Genomic DNA, 24,524 nt, shown 5'->3' with positions numbered 1-24,524 from the left:
CAAGGTAGTGACAGGCACCTACTGCTCAATGGGAGGTCACTATATGTGGCCTCTGCTCCTGCACACACTGATCTTTAGGGAGACATCTTGCGATGATGTGATTCCTTCAAGAAAACAATCCTGTTCTAACTTTCATTCTGCTCAGCACGGAAGCGACAGGGACACCAGGATTCTTCATCCCCCTCTTTTACTCCTCCCTTCTTTGTCTTTATTTTGCACTAGTGGGGACTGGATTTAGGGACTCACACAAGCACTCCACCACGGGGTCCTCTTCCCAGTCCTTTAAGATGAGTTGGGCTCTCAGTAAATTTCCCAGCCTGGCCTTGAATTCATACTGTTGCTCAGGCTGGCTTTGGACTTGGGATCTTCTTGCCTCAGCCTCTGAGTAGCTGTGGTTATAGGCCAGTGTCCCCAGATCCAGCCACAGCCAGTTTTCTCTAAGTCGTGGAAAAACATGGATAGAGGGAGATAAGAGACTCCAGTCCTGGTTGACATTTTAGGTAGTTTTCTTCCCCCCCACTCCTGCCTAGGCTCTCATTCCATTAGTTTACTCATGTTACTGGAACTGTATCTCACGTCATGGACTGTCAAGCCCAGCTTTCTGCCACACCCTGGCACTAGCCCCCAAACACCTGTAGCAGACCCTTACAGAGGCCTGAAGGGTCACCCCACACCCACTCTTTAGACGCCATGTCACCTTCCCTGGTTCTCCAGTAACCTCTGTAGAGCCCATTCACACCCTTGCCCTGTGCTGTCCCCCAGTGTCCTAGCTTCCTGTCGACATCTCTGTTCGAGTGACCTGTGTATAACCCCTCTCTCTCAGTTATTCCTGAGGCTACGGAGGGAGCTATGTGTATATTTTTAGTGTATTATAGTATCTGCCATGGAAAAGGATGTGTCAGTGTGTGGTCAATGAATAAATAAATGCTTGCAGAAATCAGAGGAGAAGGACATCCCTTGCTGCCCAGCTGCTGAGGCCTGGAGGAGCGGCATAGCACAGCCCAGAGGCTTCGGAGGCGAGGCTGTGGGTCAGCCGCGCTGACGACTTCAAAGTCATCCAGTCCCGTTCCTTTCAGTTGTGTGGCCCAGAAAAAAGTAGTTAATATCCCCGAGCCTCACTTTCATCATGTGAAAATATGTATAAAAAAATTCCATTGCAAATGGATCATGTCCCCCCAAAAGAACATATAAAGGAAAATATTTCTATGTTTAGTGGGACCTTAAAAAAAATTCCTCTTTCTCTTCCCTCCTCCCCAAACATGAGAGGAGAAATAGTTGTCTAGGTAACCAATGTAGTTACTTCCCAGAGGGAAGAATACCAAAGAGGCCCTGAAAACAAAAATGGGATTTGACATTAGAGCTGGAAAATAGATAAAATTAACCCAAAAGATGAGCAAAAGGAAATTGTCCCAATGACTTGAATAACAATAGAAAAATGGAGGGCAGGCATATCCCTCTTCATTCTGCTCCCTGCACCTGCTTTGCCCTGCCTTGTTTGTTTATTATTTATTTGTTTGTTTGTTTTAGCTGCTTGATTAATAAGTTTATTATATTTATGAGAGAAATCTTCACAGGAAATTGCTTTAGCTCTACAGCCCATTTCTGACCTCTGAGGAAGTTTGCCTTCTTTTGAGTAGCCCTGTCTTCCTTCTGAGCAAGGGATATTTTGGGACAGTTCCACCTGTTCGTCTTCTCATGGGTGGCAGCACAAGCTTTCATAGGCGTCTCCTCTGACACGTCTGGAGTCATGTTGTTCTTTATGCACTGAGAGAACTGTTTCATGTAAGCATCTTCATCTTCCTCCACAAGGGAACACACGTAGCCTGCGACATTCTGGCCCACACTGTGCTTACGGTGTGTTCTGCGTTGAACTCCTTGCTTTCAGAATCATAACCGGGGAATTGTTTGGTGCTATGAGGAATAGACAAGCCTCCATCCACAGCTCCCTCAGGGTCCTGAAAACTTTATTGCCAGTTTTATGTAGTTCAGGCAAGACCTGCATCCAAAGAGCAAGTGCAGGCACCAGGCTGACCACCAATGCTTTCCACACTGTATTTATCTCCAGCCACGTCCACTCGGCCTTCATAGATCTTGTCCACACCAGACCTATGGGGAAGCCTGCGGGTCAGCAGCAGGCCAGCACAGTAGGCTGCAGCATAATTTGTCAGGCCAACTCTCAGACCGTATTTTGGCAGTTGGTGTGCATACGCTGTGCAGACTGTCATGTCCCCTTCTATACGGACATACACCATGTGCTGTGCAGACTGTCATGTTCCCTCTAAACGGGAATACGCAATGTGGCAGATGATCTCTCTGTTACACGAACTCTTTTATTCGGGTGTGTTGTACTTGTTTTTGTCCTGGATCGCCAATTGTTTCCAAGGAGAGTAGTCAGTGTTACCCTCCCACCACCTTCTAAGTCTCACTTGGCATCTCTTAAAGTCAGCGTCATTCTTAAAGTTGGCCCGTTCCTGACAACTTCCACAAATTCCATGCTGCGGAACAGAAGTCCAGAGCTGCAGCTCCACACAGACCTGCAGGCTCAGCGGCTCTGCGGGAGAAAAGCGATTTTTGATTAATCAATTGTTTTTCATTTCTTTTCAGGTCCTGAAGTTTTATTTTTATTTTGTTTTCAGGCCCTAGTTGCTAGCATTAGAGCCCCTGAAATAAAGGAAGGAAGGTCTAGAGAGAAATGGCAAACTCTGGGGCCCTCACCAGCACCCAGCCTTCTCGCTCTGTTCATCCTGACCCACATAGTTTGTAAGGTCGTTTGTTTACATCACCAGAATAAATATTATGGTCAATTCCAAGTTCTATTTCCTATCAGTCTCTTCCCTGAAGTGCTAACTTGTGCTTCTAGTGTGTGGCTGGACACGCTCACCTTTTCCCTCTCACAGGCCTGGCTTGTCCTTAAAGGGGACAGGGCGTCTCTGTTATCACTTCGTAGGCATCAGTCAGTACTGCAGGACACTGGATACCGGATAAGTGGCTGCCTAGTCACGGAGGTCTCACCTCTTAGTCCAGTATTATCCTCCATGGAAGTGCTGTGTGATGCTAATGTGTTCGGTGATACTTCAACTGAACATGACCTGATGGACCACTGTTCAGCTGTCAAGAGTTTAACAAGGATATGAACGACTATGTATAACACATTTTTAAATTTTAATTTAATTTTAAGTTCCTTATCAAAAGTCCAAACGAACAAACAAACAAAAACCCAGGAGTGATCCAGTTCAATTTCTCCATGTAATGGCTGTTGGAGAAAAGATGTCTAGTCCAGCCAGTGTTAGACGCTCCCCTATAGCTGAAAACAACCACCCAGCACCAGAAGCTTTGCTTTATCTTCTTCTGCCAACCAGTAGAGCATGTTCTCAGTGTCTCGGATTCAAATCTCTTTCTACAATGCTTTAAAAATGAGTTAGAAATTTTCCTATTTGCACCACGAGAAAGCAGGCAGAGAAAAAGGGCTCTATTTCTGTCTCTTGGATTTGGGCCATTTTCAGTCTCTTGGAGGGAATGGCTCTGTGCTGTAGATGCCCAAGATGTAGCATTTATAAGCACGAGTAACGAGTCAACAATCACCCATTTCTTTCAGAGTTTTGTTCAGTTGGTTTTCCATTATGGATCTTGTGACTTAACTCTACCTTTGTGGGTTAGTTGACTTTTTTAAAATTCTGTGCAGAAATTTATATCCAGTAAAGATTCTCAGAGTTCTTACATTTTATTCAAGAAAGACAAAATGTATATTTCAGATCTCAATTCAAGAAAAAAATGTATATTTCAAAGCATTTTTTTCTGTCCAATTTTCTCCCAGACCCCAATAAATCCAACAGATAGGCGGTGTTTTCCATCTTGCTGGGGGTTGCAAGAACGAGGGGCAGAAAACGGCCTCATAGGGCAGTTCTCCCGAAATCCAGCACACTGTGGCATATGGTACAGAGAGCAAGCAGTCTCTGGTGGAGCAGCAGCAATGTGCAGCTGTTAGGCATTTAAAGAGAGTTCCTACATATGTGAGCACACTGGAATATCATTATAAGTGGGTCATCCCTCTAAAGCATGGTGAGTGTCCTAAGCCCCATCCGCTCCCCTCACAGGGAGCTGCAGCTGGAAAGACATTTAGGGGCATGGTTTTTTTTTATCAGACCATTGGGCTTCTGACCCCAATTATCTCAGGCAGTCCAAGTGGGCTCATTTACATATGTTAAGGAGGCAGCTGCTGAGCACGGTATGCCTGCTTACAAATTCTCCTATGTTTGCACATAGGTTCTGTTTGGTGATTGTACTTGGTCTCTTCAGGATATTATTCTTCTACTGACCTCTATAACTTGGAAGACTCCTTGAAAGTGATCAGTGGATCAATATGATCCTCGCCCTTTTTTTAGGCATAAAAATGTGGATAACTTAGATTGCCTTTCTTCTAGATAGCTCTAGATCAGCAGTCCGTGAGAGTGCCCCACCCTTCCCACCCCTCTTTGCACCAGGCTTCCTCTAACACCCACCCCTTCGGAACCGCAGACACATACTGGGCCCTGTGATGCCTGCCCCCATCAGACCTAACCCAATGTAGATCCCAGGCAATGGCCAGGGTGTGTGTGTGTGTGCGTGTGTGTGTGTGTGTGTGTGTGTGAGCGTGTATTGTGTGAGCATGTATGTGTGTGAGTGAGTGTGTGTGAGAGCATGCATGTGTAAGCACGTGTGTGTAAGTGTGTAAGCGTGTGTGGTGTGTGAGCATGTATGTGTGTGAGTGTGTGAGAGTGTGTGTAAGCACGTGTGTGTAAGCGTATGTGTGATGTGTGTGAGCATGTGGTGTGTATGTGTGTGTGAGAGTGTGTGCGTGTATGTGAGCATGTGTGTGCGTGTGTGTGAGCATATGTGTGATGTGTGTGAGTGTGTGTTTGTGTGTGTGTGTGTGTGTGTGTGTGTGTGTGTGTGTTGGGGGTCTGCTTGCCATTGCCCTTATGTATGAACAGCTTTGCCTGCACTAGAGGTTCTTCAGAGACACTCTTTCCTTCAGTCAGGGCTGCCCAGCAGGAGCCCCTTGTCCTTCCCATGCTGGCACTGCTGGGAATCTAAGGCTGGCGCTCATGTCTCTCTGTGTGGATGGCGAGGGTTTTTTGTTTGTTTTTCCTGCCTGGATATCTGGAGAATAGTAACACCCCTGAAGTCCAAACCTTAGTTTTGGACTCGAATTAGCTTGCTACCTAAATTTTTGCCAAACTGTTATATGTATACTGTTTAATTTGCAGGCTCGGAGCTGTGTTCACTCAGGTATTGTATTTAATCTGCTCCTTGGGGTTTCTGTTTTGTTGTTTTCTTCTTGTCCATGTTATGGGCTCTCTCAGTGTTTTGGACCCATTCTTCTGCCTTCATTGAAGTCATCTCGGGTTGTCCTGTGTGCAGAATTAGACATCTTATTGGCGCCTCTTCTTTTCATTTCTCAGTGCTGGTCCTCTCTTGGTTAGTTTTCATGTTTTAACTTCTACTATCTCCTTCCCTTCATTTTCTCGTGCCATCTTCTCAGCCTGGAGATCTTTCTCTTTGTTTTGTGCCCTAATTCATTGTTCTGCACCTTTACCCACTTATGGTCCCCCTGGTCACTCACTGAGGCCAAAGAGGTCCTGATGAGATGACATCAGATTCTGGGCTCTGTGCTTAGAATCTTGCGCGGCTTCCCAGCTCCACAGGAAAAGCCAGGGACCTTGCAGTAACACAGGACACTAACCCCTTCCACCTAATTCCCCTGTTCCTATTGGCTTCCCCGGACTTTGACTTCCCAGGTAAACTCCTGCCTCTGGGCTTTTACCTCCACGCTGTTGGAGGTAACTGTGTTCACAGATAACACCTGGCTCATTCTTTTCCCTCTGTACATTTATTCAAATGGCAGTTTACCAGCGCTCCATCTTCCCACACTATCTTCCAGCCTTGCCCTTACTTCCTGCTTCTTATGCATGTGTGTAAAAATTACTCACATTCTTCATTTTGCCACCCCACCCATTGTCCACTTCCGTTTCAGGTGCTCTTGACTCATCATTCAGCCAAGGTCTTCTGTGCTGCCGTTTTCAGTGTAACGAGCTGTCTTATGCAGGACGGCAGGATGGGTGGGAAGGGGCGCAACAGGGTTCCTCTTGCCTTCTTTCCTTTTCCTTTTGTTATTTGTTTTTAGACAGTGTTCCTCTGTATAGTTTCGGCTGTCCTGTAACTCTCTCTGTAGACCAGGCTGGCCTCAAACTCACAGAGATTTGCCTTGCATCATCTTCCCAAGTGCTGGGATTGGAGGTGTTTGCCGTCAATGCCTTGGAGCTCTGTACTCGTGGGGTCCTACAGACAGGCCATGGTAATGGGACAGCAGAGATGAGAGACACACACACCATACATATCTCACTTGGTAGCATGTGTGTTCCATTGTCCCTTTGGGCTTCACTTACAAAGTATAAGCTGAAAGATTTTATTGTTACAGATGTCACTATGACCAACCCTTACACAGATTGCACAACCACGAAGCTGGCCCTGTCCTTGCTATGACCTCACGCGTGGGGTGTATGACCACCACTCTCAGATGTGACTGCAGAATCCCACAGAGGGAAAATAATGAGTCTAAGGCCGCTGGGCACGGAGTGCACGGAATTCAAGCCCAGCCTGTGTCTGCGCAGGCTTCCTGTGGCCAGTGTAACTTGACAGAGTACTGCTGGTAGAAGGCCAGGCAGGAAGGTGGGGCCGTTTCTGTGCAACTGTGTCACCAGTCCCGGACAAATGCACTCTGTGACTCCGGCTGTCGCCTTCGTTAATGTCTCTTTAGTCATACAAATTGCAGATTTTCACAGCGTAGAATGTGGGAGGCACAGCCCCTCCTGAAGCCGTCCTTCCTCTGGTCACAAAGGGAGTGATGGCTGTTTGACTTGGCTTGTCCCTCGGGTGAAGACTGAAGTGTCCCAGGAGAATGGGAAAAAGGCTGTGATCGGGGAAGGTGCCAGGGCGTAGTCGGGAAGGCTGGGAGGCCAAGTGAGAGCAAGGGTGGGAAATGCAGGGTTTTATATCTTGCAAAATTCTGTAACCAATAAAAAGAACTTTTAACTCTTTATGTAAATCACAAAAGCACAATTTCCTGAGAATGATTAAACAGCTAATGATTAACAACCTTGTCAAAGACGTGTGGATCTGGGTCCCTACCTGCTGCCCAGTGAGGCTGTATCTGGAAGAAACAAATGAAGCACACATTGTCAGGAGAGAGGTTACTTTACACATGCAAGGCAAGATGTAGTAGCATTTCCATGGCATCGGGTCTTCTGGGAGAAGTACCAAAGAAGTTAGCAAGCACAGGGAGGTGCTCATGCTCATGACTTTTGTGGACATGCGTGCCTGCCTGTCTCTCCGTGTGCACATGTGTGAGTGTGTGTGTGTGTGTTTGGGCACTTGAGTGGAATGGTTTTGCTTCTGTATGTGTAGCGCATGCGTGTGTGTGTGTGTGTGCACGCACGCGCATGCATGTGCACACGTGTACATGCATAATCTGGGAATAAGAAGGGGAGACTGCCTCAACCTCCACCACTCCACACAGTGGAAGATCCAACTACCCAAAGACAGAGTCAGTGACTTTGAACTTGAACCCTTAGCTCTTATGTAGAGTCCTAACATGTGCCTCACCCAGCCGTGATGAGGAAGAGATGAGCTGGCGGTGGTAGCCAGGCTGGGACGGTGTCCGACATAGGATCAGCACTCTGTAAACAGCAGCAAGAATGGTAGGTGTGGGAAGGACACGGAGGAGGCTCCGTAAAGCGACCTCGCTGGTCCAGGCCTTTGCAGCCTGCTTTCTCTTCAAGGTCATTTTCAGTTTGGGTCTTGGCAAATACTTTCAGCAATTGTTAAATTTATTTTTTTTTTATCTAAGGAACTGAATTTCCTTTTAAAACTAAAAGGAAATTAAGAGTTAGATTTTTCAGCCCATCTATTTGCATTTTTTAATGATTCTTTATTTGGAATTTTGGCGTTTCTTGTGGCAACCTGTCAACATTTATCTCCTGCGTGCTGTTCTTGGATCTGGAGTGTAGCTGAGGCTCCTGTGTGCAGGGCTCTAGATTGGTGCTGTTGTGAGTGGCAGACATGGTAAAGGTGGAACCTGGAGGGAGGTCTCTTGGACATGGGGGTGTACCCTTCGGAGAATGCCTCTTCTCTGAGGTCACAGTCATGTGATGTCATACATTCTCTACCACAGCTGTAAAGGCAGTGGTGCCAACTGCCTGTGGATGCAAACCTAAAAATCAACTTTTCTTCCATGGAGGCACTTATTTTCAGCTATTTATTGCATTAAGGGACCATTGACTAAGTACTGCATGTCCATCCAATATTGCACTCCTACATACTGTCATTATTGTGTGACCACAGATGCCACAACCTTTCCCCTTCCCAAGAGAGCCCAGGAGCTATCGCATAAATAAACACTAGAGTCCTAGTCTTGGTGGCAGTAACTATCAGCCGGAGAGAGCTTTGCCTTGAAGGCATTGCAATCCTACCTGATAAAAATTGTCTATGGCTGAAAACTGGACTTCTGTCTGGGAGTCATGAAAGAGGAGACGCTGACAGCAGCTTGTTTTTCAAAATGCTCTTTTACAAGTCAGTCAGAGCTGTTTCTGTACACGAGAATGTCTCGTGGGCCTGAAATTAGGTTGAGGTCTGTAAGACTCTATCAAAAAAGATACTTCAGACTCCAGTAACAGGTTGTAGAAAGCTGGCTGATTTTATGTTTGCTCTGCCATTTCTGTCCCCAGTAGATTGTTTGTGGTGACCTTTATATAAACCACAACTGTTAGGCATTTTCTCAGCTATAACCTCTTGCTTAGATCCAAACTCAGAACTGACTCCTGAGGACCACAGGGAAACCCTGGGAACACGCACCCAAATCCCTCCCCCTTAAGGACAAAAATCCTGAGTGGTCTGCTGAGCCCCCAGGGGCTGGGCTGGCAGGGATGTGTCTCGGACTTTGGGGCATTTGTAGTCATTGCTTTCAGGAAGTTTTCATCAAGGTTGTGGTACACGTCTCTCAGATCATTTTTTTTTTTTTTTTTTTGGCCAGTGGAGAGTGGACACTATCTTTCAGATGTGATGCCATGAACATAGCTGTTTACAAATCTTAGGCTGTCTTTCCATTTTGTGGGCTGGATGGCTAGGTGGGGGTGGGGTCTCGTAGGTCACCAAGGGAGCTGGTTGTAGCTCAGGCCTCATCCCCATTGGAATCTGGGTCATCAGACCAGCAGCAAAGGCCAGGTGTCGGCATTTCAAGCACTCACAAGAACATCTGTCCCTGAGGAATCTGCAGAACACTCTTGGGGTGGAAACAAATGATAGATCGTCATGCACACATTGCCTTCAAGTGCGTGGCCCAGCTATGGATAGAAAGCCATCGCTATGGAACCATAAGAATCCCACATGGACTGTGCTTTTAGAAAATGCCACATGTGTCATGTGTGAAGTGATCTTTTTATTCCTGTTATCAGAGAGATGTTTAAATAAACTAACAAACCCAGGCACTTCCCGGAATCTAGTTCATAGTGGGCAGTCTGCTAAATATGGGAAATAGACACTGAATACACACTGCTGGAAACAGGTCATAGGGGCTTTGAAATGTAGCCAAGAACTTTAGAACTCAAGTTCAGAATAAAGAAGTAGCCTAGACTTGAGATTCTAGCCACACCACCTCTGAAGTCCAGCTTTGGCGTGGCATGGCATGGCATGGCGTGGCATGGCGAGCCCCTCTGTGATCTCCCACACACCTAAGCTGCTTCTTCCTCTGCCGCCTACAAGCAGCCAGCAACTTGATACCTTCTGGCCCATGACCTCTGCTGGGGTAGGTCATTCGTACCCCACAGGTCCCAGCTAGCCTGTGTCCATCTCCTCTCCTGACTTCCCAGCTGGGGCTTAGAACTGCCTGTGCACAGCGTCTCTCAGCTGCTTCCTAAGCTCTCCAGGAGTCTGTGTGTACGTCCTTCCTGTGCTGCGTGCATGACACCTGGTGTGAGCCAACATCCATCAGCATAGGGGGGTGGGGGCAATGTAGCATAAAGTAGAAAGAAAATAAGGGACTTGTTCTCCGTGTGTGTGTGTGTCCTGTGTATGTGCTTATGCACGTGTATGCTGTGTGTGTACATGTACATGTGTGTGGTGTGTCCTCTGCCTGTGTATACACTGTGTGTGTACATGTGTACCCTATGTCTGTGTATATGCATGTGAGCACTCTGTATGTGTTTCTACTGGATTCTGCTAGAGAGACTGTCGAGTTGCAGAGATGTCACCTGACACTTTAGGGTCCTAGGACAGTGAAGGGATCCTGGCATCCCTGCATTTCGGGAGCCCGTGCGGGAGGCTCTGCTGTGGAGAGGGGTCTTCCACAGCGCCTCGCTCCATAGGTAATGCTTTCTACTTAGACATTTCTAGTCAGGGATGGACGCTTGACTTTTTACCAAGAATGGAGGGGAAGGGTTACAGCCTTTTCTCTCCAGCAATATGGTCTCTGTTCTTTGGTCACGATGGCCAATCTTGGCTTCATTTGTGAGTGTGTGAAAAAGGAGTAGTGGAAGGGTTGAGAGGAGAAGGCTTGCAAACCCCTGGGTCGGCGCAAACCCCTGGGTCGGCGCAAACCCCTGGGTCGGCGCCGTGTGTGAAGTTGTCTCATCCCAGTGAGATCATTTCACTGGAAATCATCCTTAGACACTCAGATAAAAAACCTTTCTCGTGAACTGTAGCTTTCAGCTTTCTTTCCCTCCCTCTCCTCCCCAGCTCCCAGTGTAAACAGATACCCTACTCACTTCTGTGTTGAAGCATCTGGTCCCGAGGCAAACTAGACCCAAATAAAATGGTTTTATTCTCCCACATTCCAAAACTAACTTGAGCGTCGTCTCTGGTTGTCTTGAGAGTGCAGAGTGGACACTATTATCCTAAAGTAGCAATGCCTGATGGGAGGGGACTTCTGCCACATGGGTGTTATTTAGCAGTTTACTGCTGGTGACTCATCCATGCTGACTACAGTACAGACAAATTCTTTCCATGGAAAACGTGTGTGTGTGTGTGTGTGTGTGTGTGTGTGTGTGTGTGTGTGTGTGTGTGTGTGTCTGGGCCACTGTGTAGTATTTGCCTGTAGAGAAAGCAGCTATGAAAATGAATGGACACCAGAGGTGTACAGGTATGTTCAGAACTTACAATGAGACCAGCTTGGTGCGGTAAGTGTAGATCTCAGAATATAAAACTGTCACATGGACTAAAGGAGGGATGGAGCCAGCAACATTCACAGTATAAGTTAACCCATGAATGACTGGGCTTGAGCTAGAAATCAAAAGAATTCACTGTGATGTCCAGCAGGGAGGGAAGGCTGGGGGTGGGAGGGGACAGAGGCTCTTCCCTCAGCTTTATGTATTTTATTTATTTATTGTGCTGTTACAGGGATTAGGAACCAGGTCTTCAGCCCCACCATTCTTCAGCTCTCAGCTGAATAACATGAGATCCTCAGAGAGCCCTGCTTAAGTGTGATACTGATCTATTTACGCAGCAAATGTAACAGAGCACGCTCACCTGCCAGCCTCATCGATGGAGCTAATTCCGGCTCTCTGCGGTTGATTTTACTTGTCAACGTCTCTTTAACGGCTGAGGGCTGGGGGTGATTAGGGTAGGCAAAGCAGACACGTGCAGATGAACCATGAAAAATCAGGGCATGCAAAAGGTTTGTCTCTTTCGGTGGGGCTCTTGAACCACGGCGTTCCTCTGTGCTTTGGGTGGCTGCCGCTCTAATGCTTCCCTCGTGGGGATGAATGGAGGCCAGAGAAGCCACTTGTAGGCTTTTCGGTGCTTATATTCCAGCTGGCCACTGACATGGAATAAGCATGACCCGGTCCCAGAGAGGCTGCAAGGTGGCAGGAGTAGTATAGGTTGGCTGGCTCTATTCCTCTCTGTTCCCCTGGCTCTCTTAGACCCAACACGTTAAAATATTTGCAGTAAATACAGTCTAATACTGGCTGTGCGTTCTGGTCCTGAAAGATGTGTTGGCTGACCATCTGCTGTCTCCCTGAGCACGCTACAACGTCTGCCTCGTCTCTTGCTTATCTGCCTCGCCTCTCCCACGCTGGCGGAGGTGTACGTGTGTGAAACACTTGGAGCTGGATCCAGCCAGCAGGTGCTTGAAGGGGTCGGCGGCAGCTCTGTGAACCAGGAAGTCCTCCGCAGGCGACCTGATAGGTCAGAAAGCCAAAACCAGGAGCTGCCCGCCCTGCCTGTGTGGCCCTCCAGCCTGAAGTCAAGTTAGGCCAGTCCTGGCTGTAGTAGCCTCCAACACTGTATGCCCCTTACTTGGGACTAGGGTTCCTCTTCACGAATATACAGCCACACAGTTTAAGAGGAAAATGCTGAAGAAACAGAGGAAAAGTAGAAGCTAGGATCTTCCCCAACTGGAACTGGATAGGTCGGATTTTTATTTTGATCCCGGATAAGCCCGGATAAGGAACTGGACCCTGAAAGAAAGGCCTCTACTGCGCTCTCTCTCTCTCTCTCTCTCTCTCTCTCTCTCTCTCTCTCTCTCTCTCTCTCTGTCTGTCTGTCTCACTCCCCTCTCTCCTACCCAATTCAGAAAAAAAAGTGTGTGTGTGTGTGTGTGTGCAATCAAATGGCATTATTCACTTTTTTCAGAGGAAAATGAACTTGGAGGCGCCTCGGCGTTATTTTTCTATTAAGACCAATTTTACTTACTCACTTTGCCTGAAAGAGGCCATAATCAGGATTGAAAGCAGCTGTCATAGGAAGCTAACAAGCTAACAATTGACGAGTTTACTTATGGGAACAGTCCCCGGCTGTGTGTGGCTTGGCCTCCCTCCTCCTTCGGCAATCATTTATCAGACACTGGGAGGGGAGCCAGGGCTCCGGAGCATTTTCCCGGGCGGGCGTCAGGAATGCAAGGTGGTGTCAGTGACCGGAGATCAACGCTGGAATTTTGCATTTGCTACCACAGCAGCTGGAGCGAGTGGTTTTATCCAGACTACAGCGTCCGGGAGCAGGGCGCGGCCGTCGTGCGGGGCGGGCGTGGGAGCCGCGGCGGGGGCGGGACTTCGCAAGGCTGCTCCGGACTTCGCGTGTGGGCGCCGGGGGCGTCTCCTTGCAGCCTCGGCAGCGGCCGATCCGTCTGCTTGCACGCCTAGAGTTCATTCCTGTTGCTTTCGGTGCCCTCGGCCAAGGACCCCGTTGCCATGGTGAAAGAGAAAGGTAATTAATTATAAATATCGTTGACCGTGTATTCTTGTAGAAGTTGCAATGGCCCCGCGGGGCTGGGGCACCTTAGGAGCAATGATCAATCGAAATCCGGGCAGACATGTTCGGGGCAAGAATCTCTGTAGGAAACAGTCTGGGTTTCCGCGGAACCCAGCTTCCGAATCTCAGCCCATCGCAGGAGTATTGCACAATTGAGCTCAGCTCAGGGTGCTCACAGCTTTTGATTAACTGCCAGCGGATTTGGGATTCGGGGTTGAGACTCGCCTCTCACTTCCCACCCTAGCCTCCTTTCTCTTCCTCCATTCCCCATCAGTGACTTCATTAAGAACATTTGTCGTCATGTAAGGGTCCTTATACCTGGGTGGGGCTGTGTGGCGACAAGCCCAAGCCTAGCTAGCGTGGCTGAGAGGAGCCGCTGGGTTTGGAAAGGGTTCAGTATTGGCTTTAACCATTCCTTGCAACACCTTCGTGAAAAGAGGAGGGTGGGCGTGGCCTGCACAGGTGTATATTGTTTACCTTCTGGGCGTGGCCCTGGGGTGAAGACAGCTTTTTAAAATTGAATTCTAGTTTTTATTTGTTTGGAAAATGCAAAAGAACAAACAATAGCTTGCTTTTAGTCATTCAAGCACTATATGGTACATCTAGTTTTTTAAAATCAAAATATAACAGAAACAGCAGGGAAAGGGGGAAGCTCTTGACTAACACTCTCTCAACCTCCGTGTTCAAAGGTTGGCATTTGTCTTTCTAGACCTTTCTAGAGTGGAATTGGGTTCACAAAAATAGAAGAGACTTTACCGGAGCTGCCAGAGGACCTTCTGTAGGACCATTCAATGGCCATTATTCTAAGTTGATTTTCCCCCTCTTGACAATGTTTTAGAGATTGTCACAAAATGATTTTTTTTTTCTGTAAAGGACCATTTCAGTTCAGCTCTCTGGCAAGCTTGTAACATGGTTTCGCATGTGGGACATTTACACACACACACACACCAACACCAACACTGCCTTTACAGCCTGCCTTGAACCACCTCAATGACTTCTGTATGCCTACTTTATACGTGTGAGATACTAAACTCGGGTTGTGGCTGGACTTTCAGCTTGGTTTTGCTGTGTTGAGGGGCAGTTGAGAAGCTTTCACAGTGTTGAGGCTGCACCCCGGATCTAGGGTCTGCTCTGTCCATCCGTACCTCTGCTGTTCACCTGCTTTGTCTGATCTTTCAGCGAATGAGCGGTAGGTGATCTGGTATGAATGCGAATGCTTTTGGTGGTATTTCCTTTATTTGGGGGACCTCTAGTGCAAACCCTAGACCCTGGCATTTGCCGGACTCTGGGAACCCTTCCATGTACCTTCTACCCAACTAGAATAACATGGCCCAGAGTTCTGTTGCTAATGGATTTGTGTTCGTGTCCTAACGTGAGTGGTGGAGATCTCCCAAGCCGCCGGCCTTCTCTGTCCCTGCCAGGCTTGTGGCCCAGATCACAAGTCAGGTGTTTTCAGAAGCATCTTTCCTAAGCTTCACTTAGATTACCTACGTTCATGCTTAGGCACTTTCCAGCTGGAACACTCTGGGCAGGCTCCCAGGAGACCACATGCTGGTGTTATCTTAGCCCTCAGCCACTGAGGAGGGGCTGTCCTTTTTTTATTTTGAGGTTTATGGTTTATGTCAGTCCATGCTGCTGCTTCCCAGCTCTGACTACAGCGGCTTCAGCCAAGCACAGAGAAAGGCGGGCTTTCTATGCGTGGTTATACAAGAGCTTCGTGGAAAGACTGGAACTTCATTAGTTTATAAAGTGAAACAGGCACTGGGGGAGTGTGGCCCAGGTGTTCATCCTGGAAATGAGCAAGTTAGGGATCAGAAAGGGTAAGGAAGCGGCTCAAGGTCACACAGCTATTACTTGGACCATATGACAGTGTCCCGTGTGGACATCTGCAGCCTCTGCTGCTGGGGACTGAGAGCCTCCTAGCGGCTCTGTTACCTTCGTTTTTTAACATTCCAGTACCTGGTTCAGCTTCTGCCCCCTGTTGATGCTCGGAGGTTGGTGACACATCAGAGCTGCTAGGGGACCTGTGCCCTTTTGCATCTGGAATGTTCCCAGTGTCCCATTCTTCTTGCCCTGCCCTGCCCTGCCCCCTGAAGCTGATGGGGACCCCCTAGCCATCTCAGGCCACTGTGGTGTCCTTGCCAGGAAGCAAGGCAGGCCTCTGGCGCCCTGCTGCACTCGCTCGAGTGTGTGATGCCGCTTTGCACGTCATTTCCTCAGTCTCTGCTTGGGGTTGACATGGCTGAAGAGCAGCCCACACTCAGCCGGCCTGGCCGGCTCCAGCGCAGATCATCTGAAGCTACATCCTTTGACCCTCATCATCTCCGTTCCAACCAGGTACCCATTTGCTCGATTTGCAGGCACTAATCAATCCTAGCATCTCGATGAAATGGTTGTCTCCCCAGTGTGTTCAAGGACACCTCGTCCTGGCTGCATCGGCTAAGAGGGCACCAAAGGGTTTGCGGGTTGATCAGTCAATATCTGTCTTCCTGAAGACAGCACTCACCCGTCTACGGCCCAGGGTCCCACTGTGAAAAGCTGTGACTGGCTAACTGGCATGTTCTGGCGGTTTATAAACAAGTCTGTTTCTTTTGTTTGTGTGTGTGTTTGCTTGAGACAAAGAAAAAAAATAAGTAAATCCCAGAGATAAAGTTCAAACATATCTCATTTAAATAATAAAGGATGGTTGTGGCTCAAAAGCTGTGTGACTGTGTGAAAAAGTAAGCTTGGCTGCAGAAGTGGCATATTCAAGTGAATGGAGTTTTAGATTTGGGTGCCTAGTTGTTTGTTTTGATTCCTATAATAGAGGTCTAGATATTCATCCTCCTGCAAAGGAGGGATGACTGCTCTCTCCCTGACATTTGCAGGTGGGAAGAGTGTGTGCATGTGTGTATCACACACATGAACACACACAAGTGCACACACATGAGAGCACATACTTATACACATGCATATAAGCACAGAGTAAATGTGTCTTCAGCAATCTCTCTTGACTTCCTTTCTTACCATTTAGTCAACTCCTTCTTTGTGACTCTGTCCCTGTCCTGTGTATTGGAGGTGTCTGTCCGCACTCCTGTCCTGTGTATTGGAGGTGTCTGTCCGTATTGGAGGTGAAACAGGCTCACACACAACTGACAGTAGAAGAAGCATCTAAACTGAAGTTTGACTTTAAAGCCTTCTGATCGGCCATCCTGGAGCAGATGGCTTTTAATGTGGGTCTTTAAAGACTGGGTGATATTTGGATTTATGGTAAATCACAATGGAAATAAAACACTAGATTTGGAAATAAAGCACTAGATTTGAGAGGAGCACCCATGTAAGAATGGATGGAACCTGGTTGGAGATATGATGGGTGTGATGAGGGGGTGATAAGTCAGTCTCTGGGAGTGACTACAGAACAACATGTGCTTGGTGGCTTCAACAACAGGAAGTCATTGTCTCAGTTCTGGAAGATCACAACCAAGAATTCTGCAGAGCTGGTTTTTTTTTTTTTTTCTGTGTGGGTCCCCAAGTGTAACTGGAGGTTTCTCTTCCACCTTCTAGTTCCTGACTAAACACTCAGAGGCCTATATTAATTATCAAAGTTTGGCCAGTGGCTCAGGCTTATTACTAATTAGCTCTTACATCTTAAATTAACCCATTTCTATTATTCTCTATCTTGCCACAAGGCTTATGACTTGTTGCCTCACATCTTGCTTCTCTAGTCAGCTGCTGGCATCTCCCTGACTCCTCCTCCTTTCTCCATGTATCTGTTTTGATTTTCCACCTAGCTATATTCTGCCCTGCCATAGGCCAACAAAGCTTATTTATTAACCAATGGTAATACAACATATACAACACAGCATACAGAAGGGCAGCCCGTATCACTCAAGGAAGACTCTGTGCATGTCCCTGGATTTCTGGTGTTTTGCTGACTTTTTGTCATTTCTTTCCTTGTAGACTCATCATAGCTTCTCTGCCACCAAACCTGTGTCATTCACATTGTGCATTCTGTCTCCATAGTTTCCACGTTTTCTAGGAGCACTAATAGGTGATGAGGACCCAAATAGTAACCTCCTTTTAATTTGACTGCCTAAGTTGAGACCCCACCTATAAATAAAAGCCTAAAGTATTAAGGGTTGGGCCTTTGACATGTGAATTTGCTGGGGCTGTAGGTTGCATGCAACCCATCACCCTTGGCCATTCACCTAAGTTAGACCTAGATAGGGATCAGGAATGAAGAAGGAACAGCCTAGGTAATAGGAGTGGGGAGGAAAAGAGAGGAGGGAAGTTCATTTTAATAATCCTTGAACCAGTATCAGAGATGAGGCATACTCAGGTATGATTAGAAAAGTGTGGTCCAAGTGGTCCTCCTTGCGTGGGCTGCTGAGCTTTCACAGTTTACAGATCCGAGTGTGCCGATGACATTCTGGCAGATAATTGCAAAGTTCCCACTTGATAACTCCATAACTGTTACCAAACAACAGCAAGGTATTTCATCATGTGTGAGTTTACAATGCTGTGTTGGGCGGCATTCATGGCTATCCTGTGTAGCGCACTCTTCAAGATTTTAGAAGTGGTTCTTTCATTCCTTTGGAGGGACCTTAGATCTTAGTTGTCCATGAAAAGCTGGCACTACACATTGCTAACTATCACTGCTGTGTCCAGCATCCTCCAGGGCCCTGCGATTTGCTGATTCAAATGTGACCTATGTACTGTGTCTCAATTGTGACCTATGGACTGGCAACAGAGTAATCTCAGTCATCCCATTTCCAGCTTAAAACCTTAAATAAATGACAAGGTAAAGTTCAAGGTTCCCTGCTGGCCCTTCAGGCGTCTCCCTACATCCTTAAACAGAGCTTTCTCCTGAACCCTATCTAAATTCATAGCCTTCTGAATCCATCTTGTTTGACTTCATCTGTAAGGCTATCATTAAATCTCAATTGGAAGCATTTCGTATTCTGTCTTTAGTCTTTTGGGGTGTCCCCACTCAACAGATGGGGGGAAAGAAGTCATGGGAGTGGGAATATATGTGAGAGAATGCTTAGCTAGAAAAGAGAAGATCTGAGTCCCCCCACATCGGACTCCCAAACCTGTGCTCATCGCCCCTCCCCTTTCCTATTTGTAGTCTTATGTGAGGGGTTGTGCCCCTCCAACCTTGGCCATGCTGCCCCTATGAGAAATACAAGAGTCCTCTTTCCTTATGTTGTCAGAAACTTAAGTTCTGCTGCCTTATAAAGCTTCTCAGAGGCCCATCCCTTCTGTGAGTTCTTCCCAGATGACTCTTCACATCTAAGTCAACGACAGAGAAACTAGACATTTGTCACCCATGTGGAGTGGGCACATATTTGTGCTCTCCTCAAGCGTGGGCTGACTTCATAGATGGACATGTGAAACAGCCTGGGGAGTTGGGAAGGGCTGCTGCCTGGGGTGGTAGCAACTTTCCCCTTGAATCCCATTCCTCCCACATACACACCCAGGCAGACACTACCCACCTAGGGAACACACTGCCACTCAAACCCATTCTTGTCTCCTGAGACATCTCAGAACAGTGGCTCTTTCAGTGTTCTGTGAAGATTCCAAACATGCCTGATGACCACAGGTCATCTTTCCATGCCTTCTTTCTCAGTCAAGAACCCTTCCATGTCAGCTTTGAGTGTTTAACAATTCCTGTGGTGGGCCTGAAGTCCACAATCCTACCTTCACCCTGTTCCTGACACTGTCTAATTTTTTCATCTTGATATGAAGCCCAGGGTAGTCTCAAACTCATAATCCTCCTGCCTCAGTCTCCTGAGTGCTGGGATTATAGAGGTATGTTATTATTTCTCTTAACCCCAACGTTTTTTAAGGGAACACCCAGGACATTTCCTAAGTAAGGTCTAAAGCGAAGTTACCAATTAAATAAGACACCACAGCAACCATGATTTCACAATCAGCAATCTTGATTGAGGACGTAGTCACGCAACTCAGTTGTGAGCTTTTCATCTTGGGAAAGCTCTGGGTTTTGACATCACATTCCACTCAAGACAGAAAAAATGCAAGTGTGAATTGCTCTTACTATTTTCTAAACTAAGGTGCTACTCGTACCAACGTGACTCTGACAGCCCGTCTTTACTCCAGAACTGTCTGCAAGACGTGACTCCCAAGGCTGAGGGAAAGATCACATTGGGGGAAAAAATGTATCCCTGCCCTATGCACCAACTCATTTAAGTTTTAAAAAACTAGAAAAACAAATACATTCACAGCCAGTCAAACGCGTGTGCATATGTCTGAGAGAAGGAACGTGTTGTCGGAGTTTCCTCAGAGCTCCTAAAAGCAATATTTGAAATGTTGCATGAAGTCAAGACTCCTCAGAGAGTGGACATCTGTGCCAGGAGTTGACCTGTCCTATCTTTAGCCGCTCCCAAACTTGGGGAAGCAACACATATCCTTTCCCAAAACCTGGTCAAGTAACAAGGAAAGATGCACAAACTATATCCTGTTGCCAAAATCCTCATTCCAGGCCAATGAACTAGGCTGAGGAGGTGACTCAGTAAGGACCTGAGTTTAATCCCAAGCATTCATGTAAACTAAAGCCAGGCACTGTGGTATGTTTATGATTCCTGTACTGAGTAGGGGAGAAACAGGTGGATCCTTGGACTCCCTTGGCTAGCCATGCTGTTTGGCAGGTTTGGGGCCCATGAGAGAACTTTTCTTTCTTCATTTCTTTTTTTCTCTCTTCTCTTCTCTTCTCTTCTCTTCTCTTCTCTTCTCTTCTCTTCTCTTCTCTTCTCTTCTCTTCCTTCCTTCCTTCCTTCCTTGCTTTCTTTTCTTCTTTCCCTCCCTCCCTCCCCCCCCCCCTCCCCCCCCCCCCCCCTCTCTCTCTCTCTCTCTCTCTCTCTCTTTCTTTATTGAGACAGGGTTCTTTTGTGTATAGCCCTGACTGTCCTGGAACTCACTTTGTAGACCAGGCTAGCCTCTAACTCACAGAGATCCACCTGTCTCTGCCTCCTGAGTGTTGGGATTAGAAGCATGTGCCACCACACTTGGCTGAAAGAACCTTTCTAGAGAAAAGAAAAAAAGTAAAAATCCACAAGATATTTGGTGCCCGAGTGTGACCTAAGGTTATCTTCTGACCTACACAGATAGACACTTGATCATGTACACACACAGAACAGCAAGGTCGACTTTCCAACTTCTTGCAGAAACAACATGCTCCAGAGGGCTCACCCTACTGTGAGGCATGTCTTGGCATGAACTCTGACTTCTGTGCCACCGTCATAGCCCAGTGTAGGCTGAGGAAGAGGAGCTCATAACATTGTCAAAGTCAGAACACTGGGCATTTTCCAAGGCCAACATTAAAGAGCTGGAGAATTTTCCAGACATTTCGCTGGCCACTGAGTGATATGGGAACTCTTCCCATTGTGGTTGAGCCTGCATGACAGCTGAAAACGCAGTCCAGCTTCCTACTTCATTGTGTGTTGAGCCGAGAGTAACTCAGACCCAGAACTCATTTATCCCACACTGGCAGGAGCTGTAAATTCAAGGGCAAATTTTGTTAACAGCGAGGAGAAAGAATATTTGTTGGGCATGACCTCTTTTCTTTAAAACATACTTTGCTTAGAGTGACATGACCATGCTGTCGTAGTCCTGATGTGGTTAATGTTGCTATGGTCCCGTGTGCCCCAGGAGCACCAGGAGTGAGCCTGGGTCCCACTATAATCAAACAAGCTAGCTTGGGTTTATCAAGGAAGATGCTGGCTTTAAAAAAAAAATCAGAGAAATCATGGTTTAGGGCCATGATTCTCAAACCCCCAGAATCTCCTGGAGAGATTGTTAAGATTTCTGAGTCCCTCACCCCAGAGTTTTTGCCCAGTTCTGGGGTAGAACCTGACCCTGTTCAGGTAATCTTGGTGGTTCTGTTCCAGCGACTACGCTTTGACCTCATGCAGGTGGTCCATGGTTTCTGTGGGTAGAATAATTGATCCTGCAGATGGCTCCCCTTTTTCATATCACCAGGTCTCCATTCCTCCTGAAAACCTCATCTTGCTTCTAATGCCAAAGTGACAGATAGAAGGTAGCAGACATCTTGCTGGCCTGCGGCCCTGCCGAGTAGAGCGAAACTGTTATGTAATGAGGTCAACCTCCTTGTAGCCAGCTGCTGCCGTTGCCTGATCCTGGGTGTCCGCAGGATTGGAGGAAGTGACACGGTAGTTTTGTGAGGTGGGACGGAGCTCATGTGGCTGCAGGAAGGTGGCATCGATTTAAAACCATGCTAGAGGTGTGTACAGATGCACACATGTGTTCTCTGGATATTGCTCATAATCTTCAGAGGTGGGGAGCAAGCTTCCTGCATTGGTGGAGCTCTGTGGAAGTCTTGGTTAGAAGATTGTACATTAGGCATCTGACTCCCAAGACTGCGGTTTCCGCTTTAGTCTCTGGGGAACCAAATACATTATGTGTAAAGTGTGGGGTGTTTCACTTGCTACCACTATATCCTGTCTATACCCAAGGCATCCGTATCCTTTCCTTTTTCTTCCTTTCTGTTGCTGCTCAGTACTTAAAACATTACGGGAAGGGAAACATTTAAGAGAAATAAAGAGCAGTAGATGGATATCAAAGATAGCAGAGCTAGCCTTGAAAATAAGTATGGTGATTGCTTAGAAAATTAGGAAACAATCTTCCTCAAGACACAGCAATACTGCATTTGGGTGTATACCCAAAGGATGCTCAGTCATACCACAAGGACATGTGTTCGGCTGTGTTGATAGCAGCATTATTTATAATAGCCAGAACTTGGAAACAATCTAGATGCCCCTCAACCGAAGAATAAATAAAGAAAATGTAGTACATTTACACATGGTGTACTACACAGAGTAAAAAAATGACATCTTGAAATTTGCAGGCAAGTGGATGGATCTAGAAAACATCACATTGAGTGATGATCCAGAAAGACAAATATAATATGTACCTACTTCTAAGTGGCTTCTAGACATAAAACAAAGAAAAAAATAATCCCAGAGAACCTAGACAACAAAGAGGACCCTAAGAGAGACATACATGGATCTAATCTACCTGGGAAGTAGAGAAAGACAAGATCTCCTGAGTAAATTGGGAGCATGGGGGTCTTGGGAGAGGGTAGAAGGAGAAGGGAGGAAGGGGGGGCATGAAGAAAAATGTAGAGCTCAATAAGAACAATAATAAAAAAAGATAGCAAGGCTATTCTTCGCTGGAATGTTTGATGGGAAGTGAGAAAAAGGATTGAGAACGCCCCAGAAAAATAACAGGGACTATGGGTCTCCAGGCCCTGGGAGGGGTCTCACAAATGGTGCGTGTGTTTTATGGGTGTCTCCTACTCATAAGACCCTATTTCAGTAGACACTGAGGGGTCAAAAGCATCGGGACTGATGGCGGAAAGGGGGTCTGCTGGGCTGTGATGCTAAACTGACCCCTCTGCTCTTGCTCATCTGGAGGACCCAGCCCACGCTTGGTGGCTAACTATAGCTTTGGGATTCCAGTCGTGGCTTTGAGCAAATCAGTTTTATTGAGGTCTGTTTTCTGTGAGATAGTCTGTGGCTAAACCTTTTGCTTGTTTAATTTTGGCTTTGAAACAGGGTCTCATGCAGCCCAGCCTGGCCTCAAACTTACAATGTAGCTGGCTAAAGGATGATATTGAACTCTGATCCTCCTGCCTCAACCCCCCCAAGTGCTGGAATTACCATTTTGAGCTGCCACACACAATTGTGGTTAGCATACAACCTCTAAGAAGCTCTCACCTTCAGTAAATGAATGTCAGCATTAGGAGGGGTGCTGACAAGAATGTGATTAGGGAGGGCAGGAGGTGACAGGAGGAGGATGTAGGGACTCAGAGGAAGAAAGAGTCACCATTTCAAAGGAAGTGAAAAGGCTTTCTGTGACAGACAGCATTGAAGATGAGCATTCGGGGTGTGTAAACCTCTTAACATCGGAGATGGGTGGGTTGGTGGTTGATTCAGTTTGCATCCACAACGCTGTATCTACTCCACAGTAATAGTCCATTGAATATCGGATGAGCAGGAAATGAACGAATCCTGTGCATGGTTGGGGAAATGATTTTCCAAACCCTGTGTGAGAAAAGTGATCAAATGAAATATAGACTTGCCCAGAGAGCAGTTGCTTTCTGTCAAGGAACAGGTATATAAGTCATTGCGATACAGTGTGTGTTGGCAGGGCAGAGCGTGGTTATGGCTGACTGGGCTTTGAAGGATGAACAGGAACGCAGCCTTGGCTAAAGCATTACTGAGAGACTCTATCAGATTGATGAGATAGGATCTATAAAGTAGAGGCCCCTAGCTGGAGAAACACAGCTAGCTGAGTTTGACTGGGTTTCCTATTCCCCACAAATACAATGGTGGGCATAAGGAAGGCTTTGTGGATCATGTTAGATTGGAGGAGGACAAGAAGGGGTCATACGTGTATACAGAGCCTCTGAGAACCAGAGAGGTGACGTAACGGAGGAGAGATGCTGAGTACCAGAGAGTGTAACCCTCCCTCTCTATCCATCCTGGTCCCATACTGGACCATATTTCAACCTTCAGTTTTCAAAAACACCTTTAAAAAAATGGAGATTCTTTGGTAGGATCTCCGTATGTTTAGATGCTAGCAAATAATTTGACTGTCTCTTCAAACTAATTATGCAGTTCAAGTTGAACCCTGTGGCCGGAACTCTGAAAGGGCCTCCAGGTTCAACTCTGGGTCTCACCAGTACACTCAGGAGAAAGCTCACCAATGCCTACCAGTGTCTAGAACAAAAGTCCTGTGAGACTTCAGGGTAGATCCCATGCCCTGGAGCGGGTGACCAGTACTAATGAACTCCATGCTAGTTTAGTATCCCTCTGTCTCATATTACTTTGTTTAGGCTTTTTTTTTTTTTGTCTTCTTTCCCTTGTATATTGTGGTTTCCATTTTTTGTGTTTTTGTAGGTTTCTTTTTAAGTGTGTGTTTCTTGGTTTCTGTTGCTGTTGTTTGTTCTTTTAATAGAGAAAGAAAGGTCGTGGAGTTAGGAAGGTGGGAGGTGGGGAGGAGTTTCTGGGAGAAGAGAGAGGAGAGATAAGAATATATTTTATGAAAATAATTTTAATTAAAAATGAACAGAAGTGGGACTGGAGAGACGGCTCAGGGCTTAAGCACTGGCTGCTCTTCCAGAGGACCCGGGTTGGATTCCCAGCCCCCGCATGGCAGCTCACAGCTGTCTGTAACTCTAATACCAAGGGTTCAGTCAGCCTCGCACAGACGTAAATACAGGCAAA

General features: G+C 46.9%; 1 protein-coding gene and 1 pseudogene across 2 annotated transcripts in view; one reads left to right on the top strand and one right to left on the bottom strand.

Moving 5' to 3' along the window:
- Positions 1-617: 617 nt before the first annotated feature.
- LOC121677066 lies at positions 618-9,847 on the bottom strand (annotated as a pseudogene).
- Positions 9,848-12,922: 3,075 nt separating this feature from the next.
- Ablim1 (actin binding LIM protein 1) overlaps positions 12,923-24,524 on the top strand; it is a 170,188-nt gene continuing 158,586 nt past the window's right edge. For both annotated transcript variants that reach the window (XM_038317700.1, XM_038317703.1), the window contains exon 1: positions 12,923-13,233. In XM_038317700.1, coding sequence (XP_038173628.1) covers positions 13,218-13,233 — 16 coding nt within the window. In that variant the 5' untranslated portion in view covers positions 12,923-13,217. The remainder of the gene's footprint in view (positions 13,234-24,524) is intronic.

The sequence above is a fragment of the Arvicola amphibius genome, chromosome 1 (genome assembly GCF_903992535.2).
Source record: "Arvicola amphibius chromosome 1, mArvAmp1.2, whole genome shotgun sequence".
Taxonomy (NCBI): Eukaryota; Metazoa; Chordata; class Mammalia; order Rodentia; family Cricetidae; genus Arvicola; species Arvicola amphibius.
This window is presented reverse-complemented; position numbering and strand designations above follow the sequence as displayed.